The sequence below is a fragment of the Watersipora subatra genome, chromosome 10 (assembly GCF_963576615.1).
Source record: "Watersipora subatra chromosome 10, tzWatSuba1.1, whole genome shotgun sequence".
Taxonomy (NCBI): Eukaryota; Metazoa; Bryozoa; class Gymnolaemata; order Cheilostomatida; family Watersiporidae; genus Watersipora; species Watersipora subatra.
The window spans coordinates 58,298,580-58,310,739 of NC_088717.1; the positions used below are offsets into that span (position 1 = coordinate 58,298,580).

The 12,160-nt window shown below is 38.4% G+C and overlaps 1 protein-coding gene across 1 annotated transcript; it reads left to right on the plus strand.

The window, feature by feature from the left end:
* Positions 1-10,912: 10,912 nt before the first annotated feature.
* On the plus strand, positions 10,913-11,963 carry LOC137407268 (uncharacterized). The gene is made up of 3 exons (XM_068093875.1): positions 10,913-11,015; positions 11,098-11,641; positions 11,762-11,963. Exons 1-3 carry the CDS (start codon positions 10,913-10,915, stop codon positions 11,961-11,963), a joined length of 849 nt encoding a protein of 282 aa, XP_067949976.1.
* The last annotated feature ends 197 nt before the right edge of the window (positions 11,964-12,160 follow it).

The window sequence follows — 12,160 nt, forward strand, 5'->3', positions numbered from 1 at the left end:
TATGTTGCTAGATAATATTGGTTGTTAGATACTGATATTGTTAGCACCAAGCTGCTACGATGATACACCAACCTCCCCTTTGCCACCAGCCTTCACCACCACAGCGATACACGCCCACAGCAGAATGCTGTCACCGATCTCACGGCAGTCCCTATTGCCAACCCGTAGGCAAACCAAATAAGCAGCCTCACTGCTACCCAATGGGCTCTCAAGTCCGATCTCCACAGCACAAATTGCTTGTCAGTAGAAGCACATCAATACAGATGATCAGCTCACTTGCTCTCCACTGAGCCTTCTGCCAAGCATCTGTTTAACGCCTTCTTATATAGCGAGACCTGTTAGTCCCTCGGCTTTTCTGTGAAAAGCTAGCTTCCAAAACTCTGGCTCTCCATGAAAGCCAGTCCCTGATTACTGGCTAATCACTAGGAAGCCTAAGATATTTACATAATATCCCACAGATACTTCGTTGCTACAGCAGTTTTTCACTTATAGCCAACTTCAAAGCTATTGAAATTTTAGTGAATCATTACATCATTAATCAGCTACATAAAATATTGCCTGAATTTGTCCTACGTGAATTAAGCATCATAAGCATAATATCTCCTGGCTTTACATAAACAGGGCTATTTGTGTGCTTTTGTGCAGTACATTTGTTACAAAAACTATTTTGCTTACCCAACTAGTTTTCGTCTGACCTGTTAGCCAAGATTTTTTGAAAATTTAATGTCACTATTTGTCTTTCGCTGTGGCTTTGTTGTATGAGGGTCTCAGCTCAGTGTCATTTTACGTAATACTTGCAGCGCTAGTCAATAACAATTTCTTACCGCTAATATCATTTCTTTTTAGCTAATACAGAATTTAGAACTAGGAAATAGACAATCTAAATGCAAGTAGCTGAGATCATCTTGTGGCTATAGTACATGTATAAGATAAAGTATAAAAAGCACGTATCTGTTAGTGCAATAACCGCAAATCTGTTTCAAGTAAATATAGGCAATATACCACATTCATATAGCATGAAGCAAGTGTTTATATATGCTATGTATATATACGCTGTGTATGTATATATAGCATGTATATATATGCTATGTATGTATATTTATAGCACATATATATGCTATGTATGTGTGGATATATAGGTAGCACATATATATATGCTATGTATGTGTGTATATATATATATATATATATATGTATATATATATATATATATATGTATATATATATATATATATATATGCTATGTATGTGTGTATATATATATATATATGCTATGTATGTGTATATATATATATATATATGCTATGTATGTGTATATATATATATATATATATATATATCTATATATTTATATATATATATATATATATCTATATATATATATACTTAAACTTACATATACTTAAACAGAGCCATCAACACACTGTGGCTCAGCAAGGACTCACCATCAGCAAAGAGGACATCAAGTGCAGAGTATATTTATAGCACATATATATATATATATATGCTATGTATGTGTGGATATATAGGTAACACATATATATATATATATATGCTATGTATGTGTGTATATACATATATATATATATATATGCTATGTATGTGTATATATATATATATACTTAAACTTACATATACTTAAACAGAGCCATCAACACACTGTGGCTCAGCAAGGACTCACCATCAGCAAAGAGGACATCAAGTGCAGAGTGCAGCGTATGAAGAACTGGGCAGCACCTGGCCATGACATGATTCAAGCCTTCTGGTTGAAGAAATTGACATCACTTCACACTAGAATGGCTAAGCAGATGGAATGCCTAATAGAACAAGATGACCATCCAGAAAGGCTGACCAAAGGATGAACTGTACTTCTGATAAAAGATCCAAAGCAAGGGCCGATTCCCAAAAACTATCGACCAATAACGTGCTTGCCCACCACTTGGAAACTGCTCTCAGGAATAGTTGCAGACAAACTGGAAGAGCACATGAGTCCCTATATGACCAGTGCTCAGAAAGGAATTGAGCGCAACACCCGAGGAGCTAAACAACAGTTACTGGTGGATCGGACGGTCTGTCAAGACAGCAGGAGAAGGCAAACCAATCTTGCCATGGCTTGGATCGACTACAAAAAGGCCTATGACTCAATTCCCCATAGTTGGATACTTGAGTGCCTCAGTATGTACAATGTTCACCCTGCTCTTGTGGCATTCATCAAGATGTCAATGACCAAATGGAAGACGGAACTAGAGGCTAATGGCAAAAAGTGACGAGTGTAAAAATTAAGCAAGGCATCTATCAAGGTGACTCCTTATCACCGCTGCTCTTCTGCATATGCCTAAACCCTCTAAGCAATATGCTGGAGGAGACTCAATATGGGTACCAGTTTAAGAGTGGCACCAAGATTAACCATCTCTTCTACATGGATGACATCAAGCTGTATGCTAACAAAGAAAGGGACATTGATTCGCTAATCCACCTCACTCAGGTATACAGCAAGGACATCGGAATGACCTTCGGTATTGAGAAATGTGGAAGGCTAATTCTCAAGAAAGGCCATTCTATGCTCACAGATGGCCTAAGAATGCCAAATGGTACCATCAAAGATATAGAAGAAGGGTACAAGTACTTGGGGATTATGCAAAGCAACATCAAACACGAAGCCGAGGTACGTCACAAAGCCATTACCGAATACAAGAAACGCCTTCGGCAGGTCTTACGGAGCCAGCTCAATGCCAAGAACCAAGTCATGGCAATAAATACCTACGCACTGCCAGTAATAAGATATCCAGCAGGCATAATAAAGTGGACTGAGGAAGCCATCTAAGAAACAGATATAGCAACTCGTAAACTGCTGACCATGTATGGAGCACTTCACCCAAAATCTGATACTACTAGATTGTATCTTGATAGGAAAGATGGCGATAGGGGGCTCAAAAGTGTACAGCAGATGGTGAAAGAAGAGGAGCAAAGCATCAAAACATATGCAGCCTCCATGGCCATTTCAGATAAGTTGCTAGCTGAATTTCAATTGGCTGCTCTTACAACGGACCTACGCCCTGATGATGAGGAACTTGACTGGCACACTAAACCTCTTCATGGTGCTTACCACCAACAAATATCTAAGGTTGGTGATCTTTACCAGACATATATGAGGCTGAACAAAGAAAACCTAATGGCCAATACAGAGTCGCTAATCATGGCAGCCCAGGAGCAAGTGCTCCCAACAAGGCAACTCCAAATGAAAATCTATTACACTAGAGATGATCCTAGATGCAGACTGTGCAAAGATGCACCTGAGACCATCCAACACATCATCAGTGGATGCAAACAGCTAGCTGGAAATGCATACACTGAGCGGCATAATCATGTCGCAGGTGTTGTGTATAGAAGTCTATGTGATGAGTATGGCCTTAATAAACCACAACACTGGTGGGAAGCTCCTGGTAAGATCAATGAAAATGACCGCGCTAAGATCCTCTGGGACTTCTACATTCGAACTGACAAGCATGTCCTAGCAAACCAACCAGATGTAGTGGTGGTAGACAAGGAGAACAAAAGAGCTACTATAATAGATATAGCAGTACCCAATGACTATAATATAGCCAGCAAAGAAAAAGAAAAGGTAGGGAAATATCTCCCTCTTGGAGAAGAGATTGAAAAATGCTGGAATGTAAGAACAACTGTAATCCCAGTAGTCATTGGGACACTGGGCGCAATAACACCGGCGCATAAAATGTGGCTTGCCCAAATACCAACAACAATCAACTCAGGTGAGTTGCAGAAAAGTGCGCTATTGGGAACAGCTAAGATCTTGAGGCGAGTGCTCAAACTCCCAGGTCTCTGGTAGGAGACCCGAGTTAGAGCAGAATTTACCACCCATGCGGAGTATCCGGGGTGAGGAAACAATTTATATATATACTCATGCTACACACGTGTGTGCGTGCGTGTGTATGCAGGCGGGTGTGGTGTGTGTGAGTAATGTTTGTCTGCCCTATAGAGCCGTCTTTTCTTTTTTCGATTTGGTCGTACAAAGCGAACCGAATTAATATGAGTAGTAAATAAATTATGGAGCAGTCTTTTCTTTTTTGGATTCGGTCGTACGAAGCCAACTAAATTAATATGAGTAGTAAATAAATCAATAAAATTAAATAAAGTTTACTACTCATTAAATAAATTAATGAGTTCTAAATTTAATTAGTAAATGGGTAGTAAATTAATATTTACTGCCAACGGAAGGTTACGTGAATGTTTGTCTTTTCAGGCCACCTAGACAATTGTTTTCGCTTCAAAAATTGCCTACTAAATTTCTTCTTCAAAAAGGTATGTACTTCTCATTCAATGTTGTATTCTCTAAGAATTGTCACATCTCCACTACTTAAAAACTCAATGTTGTTTTGTCTATGAATTGTCACATCTCCACTACTTAAAAACGTTGCATTTGCCACTGGTTGTGATAGTAAACATGTTCATATCTATGGCACCTTACAGTGCCTCGCGTTGAGTGTTCACAACTCGAGTTGTACAAATCGAGTTGCACATCTCGAGTTGTGAACACGCAACGCGAGTTTGTAAAAGTAAGGTGCAATATATTGGTATTACGGTAGCATAACCGTAGATCTGGTTGTATTAACAATGATACATCAATAGGCACCCGTTAGCTAATAGAAATTAAACCATGTATGTATGTACTGTAAAACCAGAGCTAATGGCGAATTATATAGTGTCCTGAGTTTGCAACTCGAGTTGTACAACTCAAGTTATATTTACCAACTCGAGTTTGTAAATATAACTCGAGTTGGACAGCTTGAGTTACACAACTTGAGTTCATCAAAAATCCAGGCCGAGTTCTTTTAACAGCAACTCGAGTTCAACAACTCGGCTTGAGAACATGGAACGCGAAGCACTGTAAGGCGCCATACTAAACAACTCATCATTTCATTTTCTCTAGCTATATTTTTTATATGGAATTTTTTTGGTGCATCATTAAACGTCGTTGACATAATTTCTATGTTTGTTTATTTTCGGTGTTCATTCAGTTTCTTGTCAGGTTCAAGAGAGATAACTTTTTTTTTCATTTAAAAAAGAAGTGGCCCGGCTCCCACATAGATTGCTTTCTAGTTTTTTTTTACATTCTACAATTGTTTTTGTCTCTTTATATTTATAAAAATAAATATGCGCAAATATCACCAATATATATAATTTAAATATGTATATATATTTAAATTATTATTATTATTAAATTTCTGTAAATGAGACACCCTAACTACTCACTTTGCTTTTTTACAAACCCGTGTTAGTTTTGCGTAACAAAACTCGAGTTCATCAAAAACCCAGGCCGAGTTCTTTAAACAGCAATTCGAGTTGCGAACACGCAATGCGAAGCACTGCAAGGCGCCATACATTTCCTTCCGCAGCTGAGTTACTTTTATTTTTTCCAGCTACGTGTACTACCGAACTTGCACGGGTACTCCGAGCGTTGCAATAGGCGACAGTGAGAAGAAAAAGAGCAGCAGGTATCGACTTACTGTCACCCTGCTTTAGCCATGGCTTGCTGTATGTTGTCTGCTCAAAAGTGGTCACAAGCCGCAAACTCTTCATACACCTGACCGAAAAACAAAAATTGTTGCCTATCCACAAGTGTTGCGTTGAATTAACATTGTGTTATTGTTATGTCATGCCTGCATTGAATTAACATTATGTTATTGTTATGTCATGCTATGTTCTTCATGTTCTGCTATACCTACATATTATCCACATGCAGCATTTACTAACATATTTTTCAATATACACTGAATATATATTTTCATGCATTCGTTTTCCTCATTGTATCTCATAAAAAGGCTATCATATTGGCGTTATTATTGTAAGGTGCCAATGCTGTATCTGCCTTGACATCATACTATCTGTGCTGTTATACATACAAACTTTATTAACACAACCACATTACTGCAGCACTGTTTGTATATACCATGTCAAAACACAGGCTGTAGACGAAAAACTGGTGGGCCATGATTAGTGTTTTTAGCATGTAGAAGTCTCCATTAAATAAATGCTGGCAATAGCAAAATATTTTGTAGAATTTCTTGAAAGATGCAAAAATTTTCAATCTGCCAGTTTGAAGAACTTCAGTTTACCTCACAGGTGTCCTTTAGCGGGGATATTGCCGAAGCCGAGACCGGGCCGTAGTCTACACACACAAAAAACAACAAAGGTCCACGTAGTTCTGAGCAAAAACAAAAGTATCCATCCAAATATCTCACCAATCCGATGAGCAGCACACCCAAAAACTAAACCAATCGACAGCGCCATCCATCATGTCAAAATATTCCAAGTTTCAAGTCATGTCTTACACAACTCACCTTATGGTTTATCAAAACTTGTCCCAAAGTCCCTATTAATTTGAGACTGTCCAATATCCGTTTTAGAAATGGTTGCCGCTATCCTAGCCTAACGTCCTGATTCAACATCTTAGTAACTATCGGAGCAATGCTGAGTGCTCCTGATCTTTTTGAATCTTAAGCATGCAAGAACCAATCAAAATCGGGGTAACACTATTGTAAACAAAACTTGAGAGGGACTCAAAAAGATCGAGAGCACTCAGCAATGCCCCGATAGTTACTAAGATGTTGAATCAGAACGTTAGGCTAGGCTAGCGGCGACAATTTCTAAAACGGATATTGGACAGTCTCAAATTAATAAGGACTTTTGGGACAAGTTTTGACAAACCATAAGGTGAGTTGTGCAAGACATGACTTGAAACTTGGAATATTTTGACATGATGGGTGGCGCTGTCGATTGGTTTAGTTTTTGTGTGTGCTGCTCATCGGATTGGTGAGATATTTGGATGGATACTTTTGTTTTTGCTCAGAACTACGTGGACCTTTGTTGTTTTTTTGTGTGTGTAGACTACGGCCCGGTCTCGGCTTCAGCAATATCCCCGCTAAAGGACACCTGTGGTTTACCTAGCAATGTCAATTTCATTATCAGTTCTCTGTACAAAAATAGGACAACTCCAATTTGAGTGGTTTGAGACTGATGCATTGTAGACTAGCTGTAAAACACACAGCGATTGAGTGTTAGGCAATTGATTGCGAGTTGGGTACGAGGCGCTTGACTGCGAGGCGATTGACTGCAAATTGATAGAGGGCGAGGCGGTTGATTGCGAGGCGATTGCAAAGCGATTAATTGCGAGGCGAGTGCAAGCGTGCGATTGTCAACTGCGAGGCGAGTAAAGACTGGTCAGCCGAGTCGGGGACTTTGCGGCAAAAGGGCGCGATCGTCAACTGCAAATATTGATGGGTATGAACGGATGCATGAATCTAGAGGCATGAATCTAGAATATTTACTAGATTTTACACACATCTAGCTGTGAAACACATTGCAGATTTCCATTGTTCTTCCCAACATTATTGATATGCATGACTGCATTAGAGCTGGAACGAGACCAAGGGATGCAGGGTCGGGTCAGACTCAGGGTCAGCAATGAGGGCCAAGATCGAGTCGGGCCGGGGTCAGCACGCGTGAACTTTTATTCATTTAAGGTTAAGAGATAGTTCTATTACAGCCTGATGTTGTGACATCAATAACCTAAGGTAAAAGAACCCATTATCACACCAATCATTATATTTTGTGGCTTGGTTTATAGATGCAATCTACGATTTATGGCTAGACATTGGTGAATCAATGCTATTCAATGGGTGATAGATTAATGGCATGACTTCGGCTAAAGTGTTTTTATTACAGATTTTATTTTCAACTCTGCTATTATCATCAACAAGAAGAGATTAGTTAAGAAATACTTTACAAATATAGAAATAGATAACCCAGCGTAGTAGAAAGCAAAAATCCATCACTTCCCTAAAACTTATGGCATTGGTGAAAGAAACTCAAATTAAAAACAATTAGACGCTAGGTTCTTAGACGCGCTTTTAAGTTCCTCAGGATGCCTTCGTTGTAAATGCCTCAATAGTATTGAGGTGGACCCTTCTTCATAGCTTAACTTGCTTTACCATATTGTACAAATAACTTGGTCTTTCCCTTTCGTGACTGGCTTCTTCATGAACTCCCAGACCACCGACATGTTGATTATTTCTTGCTAAAAACGTCGTAAAAACCTATAGTCCAAAGACTATTGTTGCAGACGTAAAAATATAGTATTGACTCACCTTGTTTTATTTTGCCTGGCCCTTCCGCGCTAGGACTATGCGCGACTCTATTTCAATCGCACTTAAAAAGCGATATACAATCGCTTTCGTTTAGCCATAAACCTACCCGTGTCTTTGTAAAGGAAGACCCAAGGGTCAGTTGGCCCGACCCAGGCACCTCTGACCCGGTGGGTCAAGACCGGACGAGCTACTCGTTCCAGCTCTAGACTGCATATGTGTATGCATACTCTGACCAGGGCAACAAATGAGGAAAATGCATATTTGGAGTTGTTTTCTAGTATGAAAGACAACTCTCTATAAAATTCTTGCTGTGCGTGAATCTGTTCCCGTAGATGGGTAATGCAGGTAGTTCTCTATAAAACACTAAATGTATTGGCCTAATTTCATTGTGCAAATTGTCTGGCACATCTGTTTAAGATATTTTGTGTAGTTGAAGAACTTCGAGCTGTCGAGATGAATCGAAGGTTTAGGATGTTTGCTAGCATTTTGAAACAACTTTACCTAGTCAGACAGCAGATCTACATCTAACTTGCAATTCACCGCATTCATATCTCGATCATATTTTGTGTAAGAATGTCCACGCATTGGATAGCTTATTGTGTTCCTGTTAAATCTTTCTTCTCTTATGCACAAGCCAAGGAAAGTAATGAATGAGTATGTAATCTTTGTTTTGTCTAGCACATCCATCACAGAACAAATCTAACTCCAGTACTTCGGGACCTATGTGACTTTCAACGGGGCCTTCTCCTTTTCCTTTCCACACAGTTATTAGCAATGATAAATAAGCGTCTTGTTGATTCTTTGTAGTGTAAATTTGATTAAAATCAGTGAACAATTTCTGCCTGTCAGCTGTACACACAATTTCAAAGCATTTATACCGTTTGCCTAAACAATTTTTTCATGTTGTGTGGCTAGAAACATTTTGTACTTTTAGCCTTTTCTTGTGCACTACCATCGTTTTTTGTTTTCTAGGCTTTTCAGTTAATTCTGAATACTCAGATCTATCTCTAGATGCCATCATAATTTAACGAGCAAGCATGCGTTACGCATCGATCGTTTCTGCTAGCTTAGCAACATTAAACATGGTTGGCTGTTGAACTTAGCCGATTTTTCCATATTACTACTTGGACATCTCCTGTTTATTCATTTAAACATATAATTTAAACGCAGATTTCTATTGGCAAACGCTGGTTTTTCCAATTTTTCAGTGCCCAAACTACAGGTAGATAGCAATAACTACAAAAAAACCTGAAATGTGACAACACTGGTTTTTCCATTGTGTTCTTCATAACTATTATCTATACATATATTTCTCAAAGTATGTCCGTGTGTTGTCGTATGTTGCGTGTCTGTCGGTTTTCCAGCTATAGATCTTAAAGTCTTGGTTTTCTTCAGTATGATGGATTTGAACTCTTGACGATATTTTAATCAACGAGCGTTTAATCCGGATGTTCTACCACTGAGCTAGAACGCCATAACGATCAGAGACGTTTTCATATAAAGTATATAGCACGCGCGTGCTAATTATTTTAGCCTTAGGTTTTTCACCAAAGGTTTGATATTTGTTTGCCTCGGAGCTTGAACATAAATAATTCGGTTCTCGACTAAACTGAAGCATGCGCATTGCAATTAGCAAAGCTCTGGACACGCTTGGAAATGAATAAGCATTTCACGCTTCGTAAATTCTTTACAAAAAGGGAGAAACCGTGTGGGACGAAGTCTCCTCTACCGAAGAAATTTGCTAGGGGGTTAACCCTTCCGGTCGAGTTACCCTAAATTGTTTGGAGGATGAGTCTCCTGTAAAGATGTAAAGTAAACAGGCCATTGCTATTTATATTTTCTTCGATTTTTGATTTAACTATCTGTTGCATTTCTTTGCTATTTCATTATCTATTTTTGCAATTTTTAGTATTGTATTTTAACCTTTAATGCTTTAGATGTTGTAAAAGCCAAACGTACGAAATGTTTACTTTTGCTTTCTTTTTCCATGATCATAAATATAAAACATTTTATTAAAATTAAACACGATCTATATATATCGGTTTCAATTAATAGTATGCAGTATACAGTACAGCTTATAGTGTAAAATGTTGAAAACATACTTTACCGAAGTATATCTCCGAATTTACCCAAGTTTTTCTCATCTTGGAATCTATTAAATACATGTATTCTCAGAAGTTGTTCTTATTTTCTCTCCTAATTTATTTCAACTACAGAAAACACTTCTCTCATGGTATATAGTTTGAAAGTTAGAATGGTAAATGTTGTTATATGTTAAGGACAAATCAATTTTCTGTCCAAAGACTTTTTTATTACCCAGGCAACGCCGGGTGGTACAGCTAGTATATATAAAGACCACAACTTCATACTGTATATATATATATACTGTATATACAGTTGTATATGGTCAAAATACATACATGTATATATATATATATATAGTTGAATATGGTTAATCTACATGTACTAATGTATATACAGTTGTATATGGTTGATATACATGTATGCCACATTGCAATGTTTATATCGCAGAAATTCTTACTTAAAAAAGTCTGATAAACTTATCTATGACTTGTGTATGCATACAGTTGCTTAAGTATAGAGTGAGGGACTTGGGATGAGTAAATAAGTGGGATGTGTAGCAAAAAGGCATTAATACCGTCTATTTGCCACTACCAGACTACCTACATGTTGCGTGTTCAAATGTATGCAGCTAGTCACTCAGTCAAAGTATAATAAAATTTATTATGAACCTAGAGTCAACAGGTGCGGTAGAAGCATTTCAGATTATCAACCTGGAGTCAACAGGTGTAGTAGAGACATTTCAGATAATCAACCTGGAGTCAACAGGTGTGGTAGAGACATTTCAGATTATCAACCTGGTGTCAACAGGTGTGGTAGACATTTCAGATTATCAATCTGGTGTCAACAGGTGTGGTAGAGACATTTCAGATTATCAACCTGGTGTCAACAGGTGTGGTAGAGACATTTCAGATTATCAACCTGGTGTCAACAGGTGTGGTAGAGACATTTCAGATTATCAACCTGGTGTCAACAGGTGTGGTAGAAGCATTTCAGATTATCAACCTGGAGTCAACAGGTGTGGTAGAAGCATTTCAGATTATCAACCTGGAGTCAACAGGTGTGGTAGAAGCATTTCAGATTATGAATCTGGAGTCAACAGGTGTGGTAGAGACATTTCAGATTATGAACCTGGTGTCAACAGGTGTGGTAGACATTTCAGATTATCAATCTGGTGTCAACAGGTGTGGTAGAGACATTTCAGATTATCAACCTGGTGTCAACAGGTGTGGTAGAGACATTTCAGATTATCAACCTGGTGTCAACAGGTGTGGTAGAAGCATTTCAGATTATCAACCTGGAGTCAACAGGTGTGGTAGAAGCATTTCAGATTATCAACCTGGAGTCAACAGGTGTGGTAGAAGCATTTCAGATTATGAATCTGGAGTCAACAGGTGTGGTAGAGACATTTCAGATTATGAACCTGGAATCAACAGGTGTGGTAGAAGCATTTCAGTCATCTTAAGATTAAATTTATAATATGTCAAGACTGTCGAGTTTTTTTAAAATGACAGCACTGCCAAGCAGAGCAAGGAGAGTGTCGTATCAGGTGTACCAAAATCGGCTAGACTACATATCAATGATGTGAAGAAGTTCAAGGCTGGCAACTTTTTTCCTCATTTTATGGTTGTATCAGAACAACAGAACCAACCACGGCATGCGAAAGGATCGAGCAGTCCAACTCCTCTTCAGAGTTTTACTACAATAAACCACTAGTTGATACCGGCCCAATGTGATGCGGTGAAACTAGACATCCTTGTATTTCAACTTCAACAAAATGAGAGTGTGAAAGGTCTAACCAATCTATCACTGGTTACATTACATGACAGAGTCTAGCTGTTCCTCTGTTTACAATGATAGGAAGAAATCTCCCCTCTTACAATAAAACATTAGTTTTCGACACAGCCTTGAAG